We start from the raw sequence: 24,202 nt of genomic DNA, 5'->3' as shown, positions 1-24,202 counted from the left end.
CTGCACGATTGCATAATTTGCGATATTCTTTCGCAGCAAAGCAACACCAGAAGAATTACGACGTACAATAATCAGATGATAATCTTTATCATAATGTAATATCTTTTTTTTTATTTCCTCACATATCCAATTTTGCATTTTCCACACTATATTGTATAATATGATTATTATGAGATGCGCTCTTATATTCCTCACAAGATCCTATCAGTTTATCTATTCAGTTTCATCATATACTTATAAGCTGCATCATCTCAAGTTTCGAATATTAGAAATATGGTTGCTGTATGTTTTTCTCTGCGATTACAGGTTGCGTCGTAGCCAATATCGTTCAACGTATCTTCGGTTATTCGCCGCTGAAAATAATTCGACGAAGCCTTATAAAATGCGACTCTTCTAAACGTCCTGTCCACGTGGAGAACGGAGATGCAGTGTAACCCAAGTGATCAACATCCATGTATATCACCACGGATATTGTAATTCCAGCTGCATTTATCAGCAGCGTGAGGAGGAACAGAAACATCAGCGGCTTATACTCTTCTTAAAGGCAGGTTCGGAAGCTTTACAGTCCATCGTATAGCAGCTAATCACAATCGTCTTTGTTATTTATCTGCGTGACGCAACGTTGCACCAGCAATACTTATAACCACCAGCAGCAGTCATCAGCATCATGATAGTTGTGTACGTAACGTAGTTCAACTGTACAACTTCTAAGCGATGATACTTTCCACAGCGCAATTTATTCTTTTCCATCGTATGGCGCCACATCCGTTTTTATTTTTTATCTAATAATTTTTGCAATTGCACCAAATAGATGATAGAAAAATATCGCTTAATTATGGCGAAGAAAAATCTTTGGATGTTTTGGAAGACAAAGAAAAAAAACTGAAATTCTTTTTCTAGCGCCTGGGACATTCTCTACCGGTTCTACAACGACGTTTGGCCTTATCTTCAAGAGTGGTTCAGTAGTAGACGTCGTTTACGAGTCAGACGCCGGCCGGTAAACGACAATCTAGGAAGCAGCATGCTAAAGTCATATGTGTACGTATATACTTACAAAATACCAATACCAAGGTACCCCCATACTACCGAAGTATAAAACTACGCGCCGCGTCCCCTACGTCATTTTTCCATTCACATAATTCCGAGTCTCAACACGAGGTTGACGGCCCGCTCAAGCTTATATAGTATTAACACTGCTCTATAATTTCCGATTGCCATTACTGCACTCTTGCAACAAAAACAACCAGAGAAAAATGAATTGAAAAAATCAAATAGACAGAGAAATTAGTCGCGTGTAAAAACTATAATTCTTCGGCGAGTGTGTAATAGGTTTTATAAATAGTAAGAGAACATGATCGAGAATAAAAAATAATGATAATTGAAATTCAATTACCGTGCGCAATGATCGTCGAGAATTGATTAGAGAAAAAAAAAAGAAATTAATTTATATATAAATTGAAAAGAAAAAGGGTAATAAATATCGCACCTAATATACCTAATTGTTATGCACGATTAATTGGTATCAAGGTGTCGACCGTCGCGAGTATCTGTAGTATAAATTGATTTACTGACTCGTTGATTTTATTTCTGTTTTTTCTTCTTCTTTTTCTTCTACCTGAAGCTTCGTAATTTATATGTTGTGAATTATGAGGCATATGCACTTGTTTGAAAAAAATGTGTGCGATGCGCTTGTAGTTTAACCAGATTTACCATGTACAACATATACCAGTTTTCAATTCTTCCATCGCAGAGGCCGTATGAGACCAGATATAAAAAAAAAATTAGTTAAAAAAAAAATGCCACCGCCTTTCCCATGATCGTGATTGTGGGGGTCACGTCCGTCTCTCTGTCCGTCTATCGATCTCTGATTCCTTGTATAGGAAATAAGGCTCAAGGTTTCATACCTGTGACCGGAAGTAGGTTAATCCTCAGACCGGAAGCTACATGTTCCGATTTTATTGACCTCTTGCAGGGCGGGGTTATCAATTAGAAATATCGCCATGCTAATTTATGGTACATAGGAAACGTGTTATGGGAATTTTCAATACCAGTATACCTATATACATCTTATATCTTATTAGCCCAATCACCGAGTAGAATCGGCCTTGATAGATGAAATTTGCTGCTGCTACTGCTGCACATGAAATTCGTTCGATTTGAGTCAGACTGAGCTATAGTCTTAGCTCGAACTTGAACGTGGCCGTGTATATCCCACACAAACTTTCTACCGTTGATACAGATATGTAAAATCATTCGCTAGGCTCGACGGCCGTGCCATCTCATAAAGTCATCGTATTATTTCGCCGATATTTATCACGATAAAATCAAATCAGAAAATCGAAGGTTTTATTTGCTGATTTGTTGTTTTTTTTTTACTCTTTTACGTCGTCCAATTAGTTGGACAGTCATCGGGTTTCTTTCTCTTTCTTCATCGGGGGGTTTTTAGGCCCACGTGTATCGGTGATCGTTTTTGATTGCTTATGCAGCGTTGTATGGGAATATAGGACCGCGAAATTAGATCCGTATTATAACCCATGTCCATATGTACATACATAGGTATATGTACCTTCAGTTTGTTTCCCCCTTTATTTTTCTAGGTCCTTGACTGAACTCCTAGAAATAGTAAAGTTGTTAATTATAAATATATGAGTATGTGTACATATATACCTTGTACATGAGGATAGATGAATATATGGATATATATACATATACTGGATGCCTTGTAAGATCGGTTTATTCTAGGCCAAGTCCGTCGGAATAACAATTCGATTTTTATATGCAATATGTTATATACATACGTATAGAATCGAAAAGATTGATTTACCGCGAGTTGTGCACTTATTTGTCGCTCATGTATGATACAAGTTCAACAATTATTTCATATTATTCGGATCCGTACCTAATGTAATGTAATTTATTTTATATTAGGTATATTATAAATGGCGGTCAAGCTCCATACGTTGCATGGCGTTGGGTTGGACTTATGAAAAGATATTAATAATTCGCAATTCGCGCAACGTGTGCTCTTATTTCTATCATGATTATTTTTTCCCCCCAACATTTACTCTACCTATTTTCACAATCTTTAAAATATGACACGTCGAAAAACTGCAAGAGAAATTATTGTTAACGCGAAATAAATGCAGGAATAATAACGTTTCGGGAAATTTGGTATTCTCATGGTGATTATACAATTACCAGTACGTACCTATACGGTTTTACAAGAACTGCAAAGAGAAATTAAATTGAATAATAATACTTAACTTTTACAATATGTATACATACATGTTTATCGTATTAATATACATGTGTATCTGTACCTCGTTGCGGTTTGCAAACAGTTTTTACATCATTATATGTACTACATACTTCCTTCGTGTGTAACTCGATCATATTATCCACGGTAGTATTTGTTCTTTTTGCTTTCTTTCGTTTCATCTATTTTTTGTTTAGTTTGCAAAGTTTCCTTTTTGTTTCAATTTTATTAATTTTTATTCTCACGTCTCTCCGCGATCCTTTCAGCAGCAGTAAAATCAACGGCAACTTTAGGTATACACCTATTCTACAATCTCAATTTCTCCGACACGATGTCGCGAGGTATACAGATTCAAGTTTGGCTGATATGAAAATGCGCATTATCGCTAACTTTATGCATAAATTCATTACGATTCCGATACATATGCAAAATAAAAAATCGCCAAAAACTTCCTGCTACGCAGGGTGACGACTCGCCCGAGTAAACAATTAAACATTCCTGCAGGACGAGAATTGAAACAAGAAGAAACGAAAAGAACGAAAAAAATTAATAACGAAAATAAAAGGGAGGCCAAAAAAGAGATAGACACATATTATAATCAACTCTGTCATCTTCTAATCATCAATCAAATTAAAAATAATTCCCATATGCGCCCAGTCGCAAAAGAATTTTTATTTAAAGCAAAAAAAGGAAACTATAGTTTATTAGGTAGTACGCGTTATTTTTGTCATAATTATATTATTGATCAAGTCATGTACGTACATCGATCATCGATCACTTCAAAATACGTTGAATCTGTTTGGTCTGCTGTGCAATTGGATAGAGATGCAGATCATGTGTATAAATATATATCGTTATTAAATATTTTTTTGGTCGAATAATTCGCAACTTGAATTTTGCTTGCAAACAAATTCTTTTCTTTTTTCTTTCTTTGCTTCTTCACCGCGAAACCATAATATCATTATCGTTATCAATGTCAGTATCATTCGCACTATATAATTAAAATATCTCGCTATTATATTTATCATTAAATGAAGATCTTCTAAAAAGAAAGACGCGCAATGCGCGAGTAAACAGAACAATTTTTAGAACATTAGCTCGCGTGAAAATGAATCTTGCTCACGAGGTACCTGTAGTGCATTGTACGTACTCACGTCAATTTATCTAAAAATAAAAACCAAAAAAACTTGCAAAGACAATTGTTCTTCGTTATTGTAAGAAAAACTTCTTTCTCTGAAGAGTAGGTGATGCATTATTTTTTACTTCTCTCTATTTCCGCCGAGATATTCGTTTAAAAATGTACGATCTCTTATTATACGAAAGATGACACATTGGACGAGACGAATAATAGTTTAACGAAAACAAATCCGTCGGTATAATATGCATAATACAATTATGTGGTACATATATAGATACACGCATATTTTTGTGTACAATGGGTATATTTATAAAAAATTAATCACCGTTTTCTGTCAAAAGAAAAATAATTAGTATTAGCAATTAGTTATTTTACTCAATGAATGGGTGAGAAGGTTTTTTCCAAATCGTTGTACATATATACAATATATTTACTGTATCAAGTACATATATTATTTATATTTTATGAGATCAGCTTTTAGTATATACATATAAATGTGGTGGGAATTACAACCGCAGGGTCGAAAGTTTGATTATTTTTCTACAATTTTTCGCCGCAACTCATTGACGAGTATTTTCAACGCTCCTGCAGATTTAATTTCCAAAAAAAAAACGTATCAAATTTATTAAAAATCTAGTTGAAGACGATTTGATTCGATGAATAATTGATTAATCAATCAATTATTTATATGCGTGAACGGGTCATTAGTTTACTCCGAAAATATCTGATGCATGGATTATTATGTGAATGTGTGAAGAACTTTCACAATAGCGTTTTTTCCCGGGTAAATGAATAAATGAAAAAAAAAATACCAAACGAAAAGAATCTATTAATGAAATCATACGTGAATTAAATTTTTTTCCCAATCGGGTGGTCGGTTCTGTGAAAAGAAATAAAATGGAATAAATTTGTGTATGGATTTTGGTCTCACCTGTATAAAATATGCGGTCAACGGGGGGCGTTGAATCATGTCGTAGTAGGTATACGTATATTGTATTTAATTAGTGAGATTGGTGGGGATATTTTCCCCGATGTTTCTAAACCCGAAAATGAATAACAAACAAAGATCATTGGATGATCAACGGCTAAAATTTTTATTGACCATGATCAAGGCCACATTATGAGCAACGCGAGTTGCGGCCACCTTCGGAATTCTTAGAGCCACTCATGTCGCGGTATCAATATTAAAATCGCACTCATACTTACTGAGAGTGGCAGCGGCAGTGCATAAGAAGCACACAATGCGCGAGATATAATGACGACTCATTTTCCAATTTTTTATTTTTTTCATTCTTCCAAATTACCTCCTCCACCCGCCCGCGTCCGCGGGACTAGATATGTAGGTATGCACTTTTTCAGAGATTATCAGGTGAAAAATAAACCGCGTCGAGACGAATGGTCGACGAATTTGCTCGTGATCTTTTTAACGTTCGCACGGATTGTCCACAGTTTTTGTTTTTCATTCATTTTATTTTTTTGCCCTCGGAAAATTAGTGCGGAGGCAATTGACGAGAAGAAAAAGTAATCACCTGCTACAGGTATGTCACTGCAGCATACACCGTATCGTGAAGCGTCTGCAGAAATACCACAACTATACGGTGCATGTGGAATGGTTTATTGAGAATTGAAAGACGAATGGTCGTAGATGTGGTGGTCGTATTCGTCGTTGTTCACTATGGCCGGTAGCAGTTCCCGCGTATAAATCGCGGACTCAAGTCAACGTTTGACTCAGTAGGAATCAAAGAGTTCGCGCGAACGCGAAACCAACCGATTATCATTTTATCATCCAGGATGACAACACGTGAAAATATACCAATTTGTATTATCATATTTAAATAACTACAAAGTGAATAATAATTTATCAATCAATCGATCCGTCGATTAAAATATTCAAGTCTGATTTTTTTTTCTTTTCTTATAATTTCGGCATCGAATGTTGCTTGTGTGCAGTTTTTTCTTGTTAATTTTTCTCTCACGTTTATTGTGAAAAATCACTATAAAGAAAAAAAGGGATGAATCAGAAAAAGCTTTGAAATAAAAAAGAAAAAGAAACGAAAAGGAAAATCCAAAAAAAGTAAGTGCGGATATTTTAGAATTTTACAAGAAACATGGGGTATATCGTAGTTTCCGATAATTGAAATGAGAATTTGAATTCGATGATGGAAAATATCGATCGAATATACCCAATTGTATATAAGGCGGTCGATATACTAACAGTAAAACGAACAATGTCTGTAAAACGTGAAATCGGAACTTTCATAATTTTTACTCTTACTACGAATATCGTATGGCTTATCGATATTATTGCAGCCGCGTTTGTCAATAAATAGACATCATTATCCATGAGCCAATAAATAAATATCTAAAATTTTCGTAAATCGATTACGAGGCAAGCCAAAAAAAAAAACCAATTATACAAATGAAAATTCGACAAACTAATGATTTCTGTTTCTTCGAGTTTGAAAGATATAACATAATACGATAAAATTACTTTGATAATTGTTGTTTTAAAAAATTGAAAAGTTGAAAAAAAGTTAACTGATTAATGCGAGAATAGTGCAATGGGTGTTGTTTTTTTCGACTGTTACGAGCGTTCTTTCACATTAATTTCTTTACGGTCCAACTAGCAATAAGTTATGGGGAAAAATACGTAACACGGAACGTTATCTGTGGAACGAACCTTGAGTTATTAAATTTCCCATTTAATTGTCGTACACATGACGCAGGTCTTACGTTGAAATGTATCGCGATTTATACACGAGCCTATCGCAGTGCATCGCAATGTACATATTTTAATCCTAGAAAAAATAAATTACATGAATAGACGATGGGGAAAAAATTAGATGAAAAACAATCTGGTCGTAAAAAAAAAATACATGTGAGAAAAGTCCCCTTTTTTTCTCCACCTATTAATTGTCTATTTTCCGAGTTAGGTATATATTTTATTATTCATATTGTATACGCACACCCACGCGATGTAACTACGATACAATAGTACGTAACGACGATCAATTTGGTGCTCGATTTTGTTTACCAAATTTTATTGATATTTTCGGCCATCATCATCCCGGGGTTATTTGATGGCTTTTTTTTACCGATCGATATCACATCCCTCACATGGTCGTACATCCATATACCTGGGTATAAGCTAATATAACAATTTTTTTATCGTTCGCCTAAAATTTCTGTAACGCCGTATTAACAAAATACTCTTACACCGCGATAGGAAATTTCAAATCCTTTCGAAACTCTTCAATAATTATTTTACCACCAAAGCTAATTGTAAGTAAAAACAATACTCGACCTCGGCGTGCACTTCACGCTGAAATTAACGGAAAAATTCATTGTCAAGATTAGCCACCCGTCATACACTCGTGATTTGCAGTTTCCCTGCATTGAGGCGCTTCGAAAAAAGAAAAAGATTTTTCTTTTCTTTTTTCTTATCGTTGACTTACTTCCAAAATCACCAGATACGCACACGATACATACAATTCGGATGGAATGTATTTTTTTAATTATTTCATGTAACTTTATTGTTCAATCTAATTTATTGTAAAAACATACGTCGCGTAGATCTGGTAAAGTTTAGTTTGATCGTGCGGTATCTTCTGCAGTTGTAAAAGAAATATAATGATACACGATGCTGTATTTATTTGAACTTTTATTTGTATTCATTCTCTGTTGTTCTCAAGTTTCATTTCGTTTGATTTCGTTTTTGATTATCTGAAAAATGTTTTCCATCTCCGTGTTTATTTGGTTGTTTATAACTCACGCGCCGATGATTGCAATACGAGATTACAATCGTACAACGATGATAATGACGATGTGATGCGACGCGGCCGTCGACATTGTGATATGTATAATGAATTATTGTACGTATACCTCGTGACACACATATTTCGTGTGACTCACGTGTCACTTCTTATTTTCCACGCATGTCAACCCGCTAATTTCTCTATAATAATGCACTTTACAAAGCGGCAAAACGAGCCAGTTTAACGATAAGTCATACCGCCCATTATTCAATTCCAAAACTTAAATCATCACGTGATCATTATTTGGTACATTATCCCTACCACATATGTAGATTGTATACATACGTCTGTACACCATATTATCTTAACACATATCTTTTTCTTATACATATATATATACAACATACCTATACCGTACATAGTTTCTAAATAATTTATGAACATACCTTGTCAGTTTAATTACTTACACTATAAATCGTATCGTCATCTGAGTTGTCATTTCTCTGTCATTTTTTCCTTCTGTCTGTTCTTTTTTTCTCTTTCTATCTCTACTCAATGTTTATAAAAATATCGTACAACGGAGAAAAAAAAAAATTATCAAGTAGCCATGAAATTTAGTAATTATGACCCAAAAAAATGGCCAGTTTGACCCAATGGAAATTAAGCTTGAAAGTACCTCATGTGCATTAGATAAAAAAATTCGGAACGTGAGATAAAATTTTCGCCTCGACTTTTCCTGCTTTACATTTATTCAAATCGTGAGCGAACGCGTACGCAAAATTTAAAAATTAAAAATTAAGAAATAAATAAATTAAATAAACGTGTAAGAGAAAAACGAAAAAGAGATAAGACTCATTTATGCAGTCTCTGCAGTTCTACTTTTTATATGTGTAGTATAATATGTATGTAAATATGCATCTGTATACCTATAAGTTTACGTGCTTAAGATTGTTTTTCAATTTTTTTCAATGATTTATATTCAGATTTTATAATTTCTTTTTATTTTCATCTATTCTTCAGATCCAATTGAAGGGGGCCCGCGGCGATATGATAGCCGAGGCGAAATATTGGTGGAAAATATTTAATTTTGGAGAATCGAGATCCGTAAGTAAATTATTATATTCACTCATAAGTAATACGTATTCATACGTACCCACGCACGTGTGTATGTATAAATTACAATTAGTATGTCAAATATAATGCGTTTAGTATAAAAAAAAAAACATAAAAATCGAACAGTAATGTAAACTGTACAAAAGGTGTGCGTACCATATTGAGCAGTGCGTTGGATAAAATTTATTGGTAGTTTAGTTCCATCAAATTCTTACAAAAAACAATCATTAAACGCAGCGATCAATCGATCGATCACTCTGTGCTAAAAATTGTACATACCTATGCATGAAATATGAGTTTTTAATGTGCATAATATAAAAAAAAAGTAAAAAAGAAAAAGGAAAAATCCTATACAGATCATAATCTTCAATACTCATGGATTACTTATACGTGTATGTATGTTCTCATGTATACTCATATGTATAAATCGTCGCTATGGAAATTAAGCACAACATACACAATATATTATGTAAATTCATATCTGTATTTTCAGGTATTATTATGAATTTTCCGCCAAAATATTCATCGCATACAGAAATTACATGCGTATATCTAACGGTAGAACAATGAGCAGGGGGGGAAAAAAGATAAAATTCATTCGCCGATTTTCGCTGATTACTATTTCTATCATTATTATTATTTTGTGTCACGTTAATTACATAAGATATATGTATAAGTATGCAGATGTTTAATATTTTTATAAAAGTCACAAGTTCCGTGAAAACAGATCTTACAGTGAGAATTATGATTGTCATCATAGTTACTATTTGCCTCCTTTACCTGTGACTTAAACTTTCGTGTAGTCAATGGAGATGTTGAATTTGATTTTTCGTTTTTCCAAATCGTGAATTTATTCGATATTTACATTGTCCACATGATTAGATATAGGATTGATTGTATACACGTATGTAGGTATACCTATACCTCGTATGTGATAAAAAAGCAAAAACATGCAGTACAAGAACGCATGCACTTCAGATGGCTGATAGCAATTAACGGTTAGATGTCAGAAGAAAAATGAAAAATAAATAAAAAAAATAATCAATGAGACAAAGAAAAAATCGTTCATTTCATAGATATATCTTTACGCATACACAGACACGTCGATGTCAAGTTACCTTTGTTTTTACCTTAAATGTTCATTGAATACGTAGTTTCATGACATATATCGACTGAAGATATTTCGTTGATTGTAACTAAAGGTAAAAAAAAAAATAATAAAATTTAGCGTTTCATCAATCAATTAATTAATTTAATAATATCATAATTGTTAGTCTTATTATAAACTTGATTTGAGGAATTACTTAAATATACATATTTTCTCTGGATTTAAGAAAAGTTTTCTTTTCTGTTCATCTATAGAAACGTATATAATATTCAGACATTTATATCTTTTTTATTAAGATAAAATAGTCAAACAATTAATGTTTCTTACCGTAATATATAGATAATTATTTTAATATACCATCAGACGGAAATTCTCACGATTATGTTATACGATTTTTAGTGTGCTTATATGGTATAACGATCTATAGCACCGGGCGATAATGACGAGGACGACGACGACAATGATGTCGGTAGTGATAATCGTGATGATAATCATCAGATACTACAATAATAGATACGATTTACTTTTGATTGTCTTTTTAGTTGTTTGATGCCACCGCGTATAGTAATTATCTACGTGTAATGCACACGTCGTTAGGTGAGGGCTGACAAATTCTGTTAACATAGTTATAGATTCTTTTTCTAGAAAATTCTTAATTTTTTTATTTTTCCACGACGGATATACCACACAGTAGACTAGTCATATAATAACAGTAACAATGAAAATAATAAAGATTGAATAACTAGCTTGTTAACAGAATAAAATTTGTCATTTATATTTATCTACATCGGATCAAAGAAAAGAGTTCATTTTGATCGTTTGAAATAATTACGTATTTGTAATTCAAATTATCATAGTTATAAGTTTATCGAAAGCTGTATCACAAACTGGTGTTATAGATAATCGTATATTATAGTTGATAGCAAAAGGACGAGAACAAAAAATAAATTAATGAAAAGAAGAAGAATAAATAAAATACAAACATTGTGCAGAGCAAAAGAACAGACATTCGAAAGAGTTTTCTATCTAATCATAAAATCTGTACCGCGAAATAGTTTAGCGCGTAATACGTATCTATATAAGTATTATGTATTGATTTCAAGTAGCGATTATTTTATAATATGAATTCCGATTAGAAATCCTAATTTCGATTGAGCATAAATTTCATTACACTTAACTCTCGAGTGTCCAGATCAATAGAAAAAGTTTAAAACGAAACGAGAAAAAAGTAGAAATTTTGTCTGCAACATTATGTGATGTACACAGTTTTTAAACATCTTTTGTGTGTCGAGTATGCGAATATTGTTTTGTTATTCTTGTATTTTTATGTATTTGCACGTAGGCGATCGCGATTGCGACAAATCTGTTAGGTGTTATAGCCACCCCCCATTCCGCCGTCTTATCAGAATATATCACTTTTTTATTTCGCGCAATTATAAGCACTTGCAAAACCAAACGGGAATCCAACGCGTTAGGGTATCGACGATCAACACTTACTTTTGAGCCAGCGGTAGATTTTATACCCTCAGTTTAGTTCAGACGTTGAAATCGCCAACCTGTTGTCTTTCGACGAATAGTTAGATTTTTATTCACTATTTTATTTTAATCTCTTTTTAGGTATTTTATTTTTTTATCAGTCATTCTTTCACCTTGCATTTCGACTTCTCTTATCAACAATAATATTTTTTTTTTATTTTATTTTTTTCTGAATTCCAACGAGAAACGTACTTTGTGATGCAGAATCCACGCTTTATTGCTACCGTAAGTCAAGTTTATAGAATCAGAATTGACTGATAGTGGATGGATGAATGAATGAATGAATGAATGAATGAATGAATGAATGAATGAATGAATGAATGAATGAATGAATGAATGAAAATTATTGAATAGTATTACGAAACGCAGAGCTCGTATATCGTACATCTGGAGATAAAAAAAAACGCGATTCATTTTTGTAGCTCTACTTCAAATCAATGAATAATTTACTTTTTTTTGCTTATTCAATATCTTTTATCTATCTACGATAGTGCTTCTGTTATCGTCGACTTTGGTTAAATTTATATTTATGAAACTAGGTATATGTATAGAATCTGAATAATATGTTATCAAATATTTATTATTGTTATTACTATTTTTTATTTATCTTTTCTAAAAGTGCGCGGGAGTTTGTTACTCAGTCAGACGATGTTAGATATCTTACAAATATACGTATAAAATTATTTTTGGATTTTGGCATCTTGCCTGAAGCGCATAATTTTTTTCTTTTTTTCAAATCTTTTCTTCTCTTTGTTTTTCCATTTTTAATTTCATATCATGTAGATTATTAATTAGGTATATTCGGTCGTTTTACGGCAACAAATAAATGAGAGAGAGAGAAAGGGGTCAGTATAATTGGCTGCAATTTCTTTGCTTAGAATGTCCTCAACATAATTTATAATTTTTTTGTATAGACGGAAAACAAAAATGTAAAAGAAATGGGTCATCCAATATTTTCACGTATCTTTATTGAGGCGCTATTAGCTGTACCACCATATTCGCTATCAAATATTTGGATATCGCGTGACTTAATACACAACAGATGTCTGGGAAACTGCGACACTTGTAACTACAACGAATTTCCCGAAATTAAACCACCGATTGCAGCAACTTCGATAAATAAAACTCAATCTTTCAGATTCGTAGAATAATTGATTGGGCCTTGATCTGGAATAAAAGTCAATCAAATATCCTGCAGTTTCTCTGACACAAAAGTTTGAATAGATCATTATTCATTAATAACAATAATGAAATAATCATAATTTTAAACAAATTTGCAGATTCTTGCAGCGCTTGCTGCTCACTCGGGTCAAATATCTGTTGGCCTTTCCCAGGGATTCAGTGCTGTTTTAATCCCAAAGCTTTTGGAATCTGATTTCGCAACAGAATCTCAAGCTTCTTGGGTAGCTTCCTTGGGAGTAGTTTCTAATCCAATCGGTGCATTGGTCGCTGGTTTAGCTGCTGAACTTTTTGGACGTCGTGCCGCCGTTGCTCTGGCAACAGTACCACATGCCGCAGGATGGCTTTTCATTGCTCTTGCTACAAACGTTCCACTTTTATATACTGGACGTTTCATAAGTGGATTGGGAGCCGGAATGGCCAACGGACTTTACCTCTACGTCAGCGAGGTATTTAAAGTGTTAATATCATATTTTTAGACCATCTAATCCATTCATCATTTTGAATCTTTGCAGGTCGCTGCACCTGAACAACGTGGTTGGTTAGCGAGTTCCGGTCCAGCAGTTGTTTCGTTTGGAGTTTTGATGGCTTACAGTTTGGGAGCTGTTACAACTTGGCAAAGAGCTGCTGCGATAAGTATCGCCCCTGCTATCCTCTCATTGGCCCTTGTGAGGTGTGAAATTATCATTATTTTATAATTAAACCGAAAAATCCATACTGTTGTATAACATCTTTGGATTATCTCTCTTAGACTTCTTCCTGAAACCCCTGCATGGTTAGCGGCAAAGGGAAGAACAGATGATGCCAAGAAATCTTTGCTATGGTTGCGAGGTCCTGGACTTCTTACCGAAGCTGAACACAGCGAGCTCTGTAAATCAAACGTGGAACAACAGCGCAATGGAGCAAGCCTTTTGAAATCCTTGAACAAACCAAGCGTCTGGAAACCCTTCATTACTCTTTTTCTCTTCTTTGCTCTTCAACAGTTATCTGGAATCTATGTAATTCTTTTCTACGCCGTGACTGTACTTCAGGATATCGGTGTTACAGTAGACGAATATGCAGGCAGTGTTGCAATTGGAGGGGTACGGCTTGTAGCTGCAATTTTAGGTGCGGGATTGGCTCGATCAGTTGGAAGAAAACATTTAGCTTGTGCAAGTGGCTTAGGAATGGCGGTTTCAGCTGCAGGGGTGGCATTGTCGATTAGATATACCTTCCCCTCTTGGGTTCCTCTTCTTTGTATTGGTGGGCATGTTGGATTTTCAATGATTGGTTATCTGACACTACCCTGGGTGATGACGTCGGAGCTTTACCTACTGAGATTTCGAGGGCCTTTGGGCGGTCTCACGACTAGTTTGGCTCAGATGATGACTTTTGCAGCTATCAAAACCTACCCTGATCTCAGGACAGCTATTGGACTCGAGGTAACAATGTGGGTATTCGGCACTTCTGGTTTATTAGGTGCAATATTCGCTGTGACAATTCTCCCGGAAACTAAAGGGAGGAGTTTGAACCAAATTGAAAATGGTTTCAACAAGAAAAATAGCGACGATGAGGAGACCCACGAGCCAGATGTAAATACAATCGAGGTCCAACCCAATCCAAGAAATGTACCTCTTCAGAGGTTCAGAGCGATTTCTGAGGATAGGACAGTGACACTCCCAGGTAGTGTGAACTGGAGCAATAGATTCGGCTATGATAATCTCGGACTTGATGTTACTCTTGACAACCCAAAGAAAATGAACCAAGGAAAGAATCAACTTTTCAATGAAAACGCTGCGAGTGAGAACAACTCTGGCTTCAACAGGCGAGGAAATTCCTGTGTGTATGAACACGTGTATCTTTAAAGATTGAGTTAGGGATTAATTAGCAGCTAATGTAAATAAATGTTGCAGTTTTAGATTCTTATACGACTGATGCAGGGCAAACAAAAAAAAAGGTATAATGAACTGTAAATAGAAAGGGTTAGCCTGTGATCTCGATGAGTCTTATTATGGCCTATCAGTATTAGGTGAAAGATATTCTTAAATCGTGTATATAAATATATGTATAATAATTTGTACAGGATATATTTATTTATTTTGGATTGAACGAGGACTGATATCTAACACCAAAAATCGGACGTGGGATATTGTTGTGGTTATTATTCTCCAATTGTTATAATTTATTAGTTGAATGTTTATTATTGAAGACTAAGTTCGTGAGATAGGCAAAGCTCAACTATTATCTCACGACGAGTCTGCGATGAAACTTTGATGAATGTCATCCGCAATCCATTGTGGTATATTACACATCGAACATTTGAGAGGTATTTCTCGAAAATATATATTTATTATAAGATGAATGCGCAGCCCTTTTCTCTCCTACAAAAATGTTTAAAGTTCTTCCGGGATCGAGTATGGGCTGAAGAATTTCGAATCTCAACAATAGGTCGAAGATTAGACTGTGATGAATCGACTATAGGATATGGCGTTCAAAATAAAATGAAAAATTTCAATAATTTCGTTGCTTCCATAGCGTGTAAATAATGTTATGAAAATTGAAAACTAGTGGTCAAACATTTTACAAAATTTGATATGGCATTTTGAATATTTATAACCACCTATAAAATTCCCTAAATTTGAATAAAAAGTTATGTGAATTCAAAAACAGCCGTCAATTGACTCGCTCTTGGTGATTGGCCCACGGAGCGAACGGCGATCGCGCTCGTTGAGTGACGAGTTGGACGCTGGATAGTGACGACGTAGCTCCTTTTGAATTTAGTTTTATTGTTGAAATATTGCGTGTTGGACGCCGAATTATTACACCAAAGTGCTTCGACAACTATTATCGTTACATTTGAGGGAGCAGGGAGCAGTTAACGACCACTGAGTGAGTAGAAAAGCGAATTTATCTAATGGGGCATTGGGTCGGTCGAGCCGTGCGGACCCCGAATGGGTCAAATAAAGAATTTGCAACGTAGGTCATAATAAAGTACAGCGGATTCGTTTTTACTTCGAAAGTGATAGTTCTTTCGATTGTTGGAATGTATTTCTGCTCGTTTCATGGGAATATCGAGACATGAAGAAGCATAAAATTCGGGATAAAATAAATTTTTCGTACTTGTTGATCGGTGGCTAGGTCGGTTGTTAGGGGAGGGGAGACGCGCGATCCGCATTTGTTTGAAAGTCTAGAGACGAGAAGGACGCCAGTTAGCAACGACATAGCTCCTGTATAATTCAGTTTTATTGTTGAAATATTTCGTGTTGGACGCGGAATTATTGCATCAAAGTGCTTCGACAACTATTATCGTTACATTAGAAGAAGCAGGGAGCAGTTAACGACTACTGAGTGAGTAGAAAAGCAAATTTTTCTAAAGGGGTATCGGGTCGGCCAAGCCGTGCGGACCCCCAATGGGTCAGAAAAAGAATTTGCGTCGTAGGTCATAATATAGCACAGCGGATTCGTTTTTTCTTCGAAATTGATGGCTTTTTTCATTGTTGGTACCTATTTGTGCTCGTTTCATGGTAATATCGAGTATTGCAAAAGCATAAAATTCGGGATAAAATAAATTTTTCGTAGTTGTTGATCGGTTGCTAGGTCGGTTGTTAGGGGAGGTGAGTACGAGGAACGCGGGCGATCCGCATTTCTTCGAAAGTCTAGAGACGCGAAGGACGCCAGTTAGCAACGACATAGCTCCTGTATAATTCAGTTTTATTGTTGAAATATTTTGTGTTGGACGCGGAATTATTGCATCAAAGTGCTTCGACAACTGTTATCGTTACATTAGAAGCAGCAGGGAGCAGTTAACGACCACTGAGTGAGTAGAAAAGCAAATTTTTCTAAAGGGGTATCGGGTCGGCCAAGCCGTGCGGACCCCCAATGGGTCAGAAAAAGAATTTGCGTCGTAGGTCATAATATAGCACAGCGGATTCGTTTTTTCTTCGAAATTGATGGCTTTTTTCATTGTTGGTACCTATTTGTGCTCGTTTCATGGTAATATCGAGTATTCCAGAAGCATAAAATTCGGGATAAAATAAATTTTTCGTAGTTGTTGATCGGTTGCTGGGTCGGTTGTTAGGGGAGGCGAGTTCCAAGAACGCGCGCGATGCGCATTTCTTCGAAAGTCTAGAGACGCGAAGGACGCCAGTTAGCAACGACATAGCTCCTGCATAATTCAGTTTTATTGTTGAAATATTTCGTGTTGGACGCGGAATTATTGCATCAAAGTGCTTCGACAACTGTTATTGTTACATTAGAAGAAGCAGGGAGCAGTTAACGACCACTGAGTGAGTAGAAAAGCGAATTTTTCTAAAGGGGTATCGGGTCGGCCACGCCGTGCGGACCCCGAATGGGTCAGAAAAAGAATTTGCGTCGTAGGTCATAATATAGTACAGTAGATTCGTATTTTCTTCGAAAGTGATAGCTCTTTCGATTGTTGAAATGTATTTTTGCTCGTTTCATGGGAATATCGAGACATGAAAAAGCATAAAATTCGGGATAAAATAAATTTTTCGTACTTGTTGATCGGTTGCTAGGTCGGTTGTTAGGGGAGTAGAGACGTAGGAAGAACGCGCGATCCGTATATGTTTGCAAGTCCGGTAACAAGAAGAACTCGGTTAGCGAGGCGTCTGTTTCCTTGCATTGTATTGTTAAAATTTTGTGCTATTATTACCGAGTAATAAGAAATTGTGGAGTCAAATCTACGATGTCGAGGTGTGTTAAGCGCAGATCGAGTTCGACCGCAATTTCATGTACTGTACTAATAAATTTATTTATTTTCCAGCTAACAGTGGTCAAGCTGCAAATAGGTGGGCTGCTGTGGATGAATTTTTGCGGTACAATCCTGGAGAAGTGGATCCTACGCTCCAGTGTGTTTCTCAAAGTGGTGAGTGGCGTTAGTTATTTTTTCATAATTGACTGCATTGCATCTGCCAGTAGCTGTGATATATGTTTGACCGAGAACCAATTTAAGAACGGTTGAGACAGTACGTTGACTTATCTAATGATATTTCTGAAAATTTGCAGATTCTGTGCGGTGCGGTGAAATGTGAGCGGACTCGAGTGGTGCGTTATAATTTACAAAGACACGAGTGGTGCAGTGTAATGTGCAAAGACTCAAACAGTGAGGACATTTACATGAACAGTGAGGCAGCAGGCATGCAGAGGATGGGTCTCCAGTATGCAGTGAATCCAGAAGAAGAAATTCAACTTCGGCAGAGTTGGCAAGTCGCATGCTTTAAATTTGCTGTCTAACTTTCCTCAATCTTTTCTATCGCGTGGCATGGCGGTACCAATGTTTATTTTTGTGTAACCTGTTGCATAACTTAGATTGCCTATTCAAGTTCTTAATTGGATTCAATCATTTGCTTGTTCTTCATTCAACATATTTGAGTAATTGCTTTCATTTGACTAAAACAAGAGTTAACGTAGTCGACATGTCATCTTGAGACATACAGCCTAATTTTGCAAAAGATTATAAGATATTCAGATACTACATTCATGTTTTTACAATCAACTCAAAGCTTGCAAACTTTGGATAGGATGTACTAACCCGTTCCTTCCCTACAGTAAAACTCATCAGAGTAAGTCCTGACCACGTTGTATGATTGATCGAATAAGTGTGTTGGTGAGAATGTGTATCGAAATTAAATATAAGTGAATAGGTAGGAAAGGGTAGACCGGGTGTTGTGTGTGAGTCAAGCGATTTGTGTGCTTTTAATTTATAAAAACCCCGAGTTGAGACTGGGGAGTTGGGAACGTCAGGCTCAACTTTGGGGTTCGATTAGATCCGTCCGTTTTATTGGGGGGTAAATAGGCGTAATGGTAGGCAGGACTCGTGCTCGGATAGGCAGGTAGTTTGTAAGCGCGTGCGCTCATTTGTTCCACAGCGTCTCACAATGGCAACTATTTGGCATGAATTATTTTTATTTACACCACTCATTGTTCCCAAAATCACACATTTTCCAATAGCTTTTCTATATCCAGTCTTAGGATCTATAAAACTTGCTCATTGTCAGTTAATTGATTCTCAGATTCTTGCTTAGAATAGTCGAGTCACTTATGCTTGAATAACTTATTGTAAATGTTAGATTCAAAACAAAAAATGTAGAGCCAAGCGATTGTGGGACTGGGCAACATGCTCTCTCTTGTCTCGGTGCTGACGTGGAGCACCGAGTCGAGGAGGGATGCTGCGCCTGAAGCCATCATCTGGAAGAGGATCGCCGACCGTCATGCCACCAATTCTCTATGCTTTCACTCATTTCTTTTCTTTTTCCTTGTCTCTATCATTACATTGTTACATGAATCTTTCTTATTGTTTTATGCACGTGTTTGAGTAGTTGAGAGTCTCGCAGCTGGTTTGTGTGTGCTTAGAGCTCAGACTCGAACTTTACATTCTGTATTATCACTTACTCACATCACATTGCTGAATGTTTCAGGTCTTCTAGTGAGAGGATTTAGCCTACCGGAGATCTTCGATTAGAAAATGGTAGGCTCACATGGATATCTTAGACTAATCTGAATTGCTGTGTGTTGCAGGTCTCCAAGTGAGCGGGGTCTTTGTCGGTGAAGTCCTCGGATAAGACAAATTTTTCCTTTTCAATTTTCTTTGTACTAATCTGATCTGCTTTATGTTTCAGGCCAGCGGAGTTAGCGAGGTGTTTCCTTGAAACATCCTCGAGCGGGCCAAGGGAGTAATGCTGAGCAGTGTTTCTGTTGTATAATCATGCCAAAATGTTCCAGATATGCAACAACATGGTGCATTGGATTACTTGCTCCAACATAAGCCCTGACAATGGTGATGAGAATAATGACATCAGCAGACCTGATACATTGGAATATAATAACTAAAAGTAGGTTCAAAATTGATACTCGATTGTTAATCATGCCTGATCACTGAATAGCGTTCATTACTTATGATTATGTTTAGTTAACTCTTTCTGTAGACCATTGGTAGATAGGAAATAGCTTCAGGTACAGAATAGTTACTCATTATTGTTGTTGACCATGTCACATTTTATAGCCTATACGCGTTCAATTTTCGTCGACATTTAGAGATTCAAATTTCAATTTGCTTAATGTTCACATATTTTTTGGACTCTCTGACCTTTATGGGCGCTCACAGTCAGTATTCAGTACTTTTGTTGCAAACCCCGCGTAGATTTTTCCTCAAATCCCTTGGCATGGCTCAATTAAATATCAATCTGCATATTTCTGCATATCTTCCAAATGTGTTGCTGTCATATCATCAGATGGTCCTAGCGCGATGCAAAGCCAAGCTACTATGCACAGTACGCATTCCCAGGTAATCATTTCCTTTCGAGGAACCTGATTATAAATGCTGGTCTGCAAATGAAAAGTAAAAATTAAATATTTAGTCGCGAATCTAAGAACTAAAAATCCCACCTCGTTGCCTTCAAATCGTTTTGTCGTCATTTGATGATGATCACCATTCATCGATGAAAGGTGAATGAATGCTGCTACCAAGTATAGGGGGAGTGTAATAATGGTCATGCAGCGATGGCAAATAACTTCACGAAGTTGTTCTAGATCGAGGCGAGCTAGGTCAATTCTGAACAGTCATTAAAAAAATTTGCAATTTCTATTCTGCAAAGTCAAAAACTTTCAAGTCTCAAGTAGCATATTTTTTGCGTTTACCTGTCCATTGCAGCCAAGATACAAATAGTAGCTAGAAACATGAATATTCCAGACATTATGTCAGCGTAGTTTGTCGCATTGATTTCCTCTATGAGATTAGATTCATTGTTCGTTTTCAACACCTGAAACATGACTCCATTATTCTTAAAGTCTCTATCATTGATATAATCTTTACTTTTATATCTTCACCAAGATGAGTTGGTTCAAAGCTATGCCACCTAGAAGCCCTTGGCAAAAAAACATGATAGTTTTTGACAGGCTATGCATTCTAATAGCGATGTCTATGGGCCTCGTCTCTCCTCTGTTATACAATTTTTCTTGTTTTTGATAGTTTTTTATTTTGACAGCACTGAATCCTCTTTTTCCTTGTACATAAAGAGTATCTGTCGTTAGTTCTGGCAAAGCTATCGGCTCATCGTATCTCCTTTGATTTTCCTGAGCCTTTCTCAGAAGCTCTGTGATAGGCAGCTCTACATCTTCCCCTGTAAAATATAATATTGGTTCAGAATGAAAGGTCAAATCACTCAGTGTCGAGGCACTCACCTTCTCGCTGGAGATTTCTTTCTTTTCTGACTCTTTGAGACCCTTCATTTCCAGCGAGGTAATTTTTATTCCCTTCAGATCTTCTCCTTTTCGATCTGATCTTTTGTCTCCTCTCTCGATTATCAGCGCTATCGGATCTTTGAACATTGAATTTCCTTTCATTTTTTATGCTTTTAACACTTCTGTTGCGTCTCTCCAGATCAGGTTTAATCGGTGCATCAGTCGATTCCTCCGAGTCTGGTACAGCGTGTATTTTTTTAATCGGAGTACTGGTGTACTTAACATTTTTCTCCATCTCTTGATCCCCGTTTTTTATGTCAGTTGATATCTCAGAATTAAGTAACTTTCGACGTCTGCGTGGAGAAATTTCCCTGTTCATATTCCAGTTCTCTTAGTTTTTTATTTAATATCACGTAAGATTATCCCACAATGTAATATCGTGTTTTAAGGATAATTAATACTCGTGAGCAGCGTGACATTTATCCGCGTCCTTAGCAACGCCTCGTGACATTGTTGTGTATTCCGTTGCCATAGGTGAATTCGTATTTTTCAATTCTCCCTCTAATTTTTATTACCTAGCAATACAGTCATCGTCATTCTCAACCACTTCTTGTGTAAAAATATTCGCAGTAAATTCACTCATCCGAAAGGTTAAAATATTAAGAGAAGAATTGTTGAAATGACTACGCGGATAGTAATGTCTTTACATTTCGCTTCACGGTTCGCCTGTCACGTAATCACAGTGATTCACAATTCATTTACCGTCAGTTTGTAAATTTTTTTATTCATCTTTATTGTTTTTCTTTTTCAATGTGGAGATCAGCAAACTATTTTCCATGATGATCATACCCCCTATAATTACTATGCAAATGAAAATTTTAAAGAAAAATTAGGTACAGAGTACGAGGTCCTCCCTAAGATCTGTTTTTTTTACTTTATTTTTTAGCAAACAATTGCTGCACCGTTACTCGAAAAAAAAGGAAATTTTATTCGCTTTTTAGTGGACGTTCAAACGCGATATCTTTTGTTGCTCTCAGGTAAAAGAGAGTATAAATCGCATAATATAACGGGTATAATAAATTCAGCTTGTCTCAAGATGTATAGATATAGCGGAGGATAATATAGTAAATGGTGTTGAGAATATCGCGTTGCTTCGTTTCTTCAGTCTTTGCGGATTATATACGTGGTGAAGTTTGCGCTCTTTAATGTGGTACATGGTATATTACACATACGTGGTAACTAAACTATGTACATACATATTGGTATGTAGTACCTACATTACCTATACCTTTGTATAGTCAGCAATTAGTTTCATGGAGAATGTTGTTGTCCTTGGTACACGATACGTAGGACTCAGGACTCTCGACGGCGCCCTGAGAGAAGTAATGCGGGGGTGTCTTTAAAAATTACGCTTAGAGAGACAATGCAGATATTATTTTCCAGAAGACTAGCTCTAAATGATTATCATATCGCGACGGGGTATCGCGGACTCATGACTAACTTGGGATTTACTCCGACTTATACAAAGTTGATCCGATACAACATTCTGAAATGATTGCGATAGATGATAATTGTCTAATTTATTACATACCGAGCACAATAACGATATGAGGATAAATTGTAGCAGAGTGTGAGAGCTCGCATTCCATAAAATGTTATTTGTTGGCGTACGGCATCTCTTTGCATCTCCTGTAACGGAGGAGCATCGAGGTTCTCTTTGCATCTCTATTCCGAAGGATCAAAAGCAACAGCAGCAGCTGTGTTATTAACTCGGTTCTCGTATCGCTCTGCAATAAGAGGGCTAGTTTATACCTTTTATTATTATTATTATATGCACATCAGGGTGTATATATCTATACGAACTATGAAGGGTATTATTATAACCACGGTTGAGGTGTTGTTGGAACAAGGTATTAGATTAATTGTCCGATTAAATACTCGTAAATCATATCTTCTTATAGAGTATAAGTTCAGGCTTACGGTAAACGCCCACAACTCGCGCCAGTTATGGCCATCGTATACAAGATATAGATGAGCACATATTTATATATTACACACATTTTTTCCTTCTTTTGATCGATATCCGTTTCCTATTTTTTATCCGAACAATATTAGTTTTTCTCAATACCCTCAAAAATATCCGTTCCAAATTACGTTAGAAATAAATTGAAGCAATAAGGGAATGAAATGAAAAACCTGATTAAATAACTACGACTCAAGTCAGAGGACATGAATGAAAAAAATAAAAAAATTACACGTGTTTAACAGCCTGATTCACGCACGTAGGTTACAGTGATTCATTCACTTTCACCTGAAGTAACAAACAGCTTACTTTACGGTGACCACCGACCGCTTTGCCTTTCACTGACTCCAAAAATCTAACGTAATATTACGAAATAATTCTATACGCATATATATCATGCAAAGTAAAATAGATTATCGGTTGAAATACGTTGTAAAATTAATTTTGCCAGTGATAACTTCTTGCTGGTTTTTTTCTTAATTTTTATTAATAATTTTGAGTAGTATATTATAATATATAATCTCATATTAAAATACATTTTATAAAATATATATTATGTTTATAAAATATTATATGTGTATAGATTGTTTTGAGTTTGTATGTTTTTTTCTCTTTTGCCAAAGAATCTCATTCTTAATGAGTCGATATAATTATAAAATTTAATACATATTTATACTATGAACAATATTTAATCATTTAAAAATTAAATTCTAATTATTATTACATACTGTTATTAATTATTTGTTCTTTTCTTATATAAATATATATATAATACTATTTACAAATAATAATTTCAGATCTAAATATCGATTAAAGAAGAGCTCATTTCTTTATTCGATTTTTAAATACTGCCAATTTTAATAACAAATTGAAGAAAAAAATAGTTTACATAATTTTCAAACTTGCTACATGTTTC

The 24,202-nt window shown here is 35.5% G+C and overlaps 2 protein-coding genes across 5 annotated transcripts; one reads left to right on the top strand and one right to left on the bottom strand.

The window, feature by feature from the left end:
* The first annotated feature begins 249 nt into the window (after positions 1-249).
* On the top strand, positions 250-15,144 carry LOC105689219 (facilitated trehalose transporter Tret1-like). Of its 4 annotated transcripts, none has more exons than XM_048657799.1 (6): positions 250-548; positions 901-1,038; positions 9,170-9,253; positions 13,187-13,534; positions 13,601-13,758; positions 13,837-15,144. In XM_048657799.1, exons 3-6 carry the CDS (start codon positions 9,197-9,199, stop codon positions 14,927-14,929), a joined length of 1,656 nt encoding a protein of 551 aa, XP_048513756.1. In that variant the 5' UTR covers positions 250-548; positions 901-1,038; positions 9,170-9,196; the 3' UTR covers positions 14,930-15,144. The 4 variants fall into 4 exon arrangements, with proteins under 4 accessions (XP_048513756.1, XP_012261498.2, XP_012261499.2 ...); XM_012406075.3 differs by having other exon boundaries at positions 250-678; XM_012406076.3 differs by lacking the exons at positions 250-548; positions 901-1,038 and adding an exon at positions 6,118-6,468.
* A 3,737-nt stretch (positions 15,145-18,881) lies between these two features.
* On the bottom strand, positions 18,882-22,697 carry LOC105689198. The gene is made up of 6 exons (XM_048657822.1): positions 22,552-22,697; positions 21,264-21,838; positions 20,910-21,202; positions 20,721-20,842; positions 20,469-20,634; positions 18,882-20,408 (listed from the first exon to the last, which is right to left on the bottom strand). Exons 2-6 carry the CDS (start codon positions 21,640-21,642, stop codon positions 20,262-20,264), a joined length of 1,107 nt encoding a protein of 368 aa, XP_048513779.1. The 5' UTR covers positions 21,643-21,838; positions 22,552-22,697; the 3' UTR covers positions 18,882-20,261.
* Positions 22,698-24,202: the final 1,505 nt, after the last annotated feature.

This window comes from Athalia rosae, chromosome 7, assembly GCF_917208135.1.
Source record: "Athalia rosae chromosome 7, iyAthRosa1.1, whole genome shotgun sequence".
Lineage (NCBI taxonomy): Eukaryota > Metazoa > Arthropoda > Insecta > Hymenoptera > Athaliidae > Athalia > Athalia rosae.
The sequence above is the reverse complement of the archived record's forward strand: the minus strand, read 5'-3'. Positions and strand labels throughout refer to the sequence as shown.

Excerpts from the sequence above, each read along its gene's own strand:
- LOC105689198 (XM_048657822.1), bottom strand. The coding sequence starts at position 21,642 with ATGAACAGGGAAATTTCTCCACGCAGACGTCGAAAGTTACTTAATTCT. Across the intron at positions 21,203-21,263 it reads AAGAAATCTCCAGCGAGAAG|GGGAAGATGTAGAGCTGCCT; the intron begins GTGAGTGCCTCG and ends TATATTTTACAG. Across the intron at positions 20,635-20,720 it reads ATCTTGGCTGCAATGGACAG|AATTGACCTAGCTCGCCTCG; the intron begins GTAAACGCAAAA and ends ATGACTGTTCAG.
- LOC105689219 (XM_048657799.1), top strand. The coding sequence starts at position 9,197 with ATGATAGCCGAGGCGAAATATTGGTGGAAAATATTTAATTTTGGAGAA. Across the intron at positions 9,254-13,186 it reads ATTTTGGAGAATCGAGATCC|ATTCTTGCAGCGCTTGCTGC; the intron begins GTAAGTAAATTA and ends ACAAATTTGCAG. Across the intron at positions 13,759-13,836 it reads CTCTCATTGGCCCTTGTGAG|ACTTCTTCCTGAAACCCCTG; the intron begins GTGTGAAATTAT and ends TATCTCTCTTAG.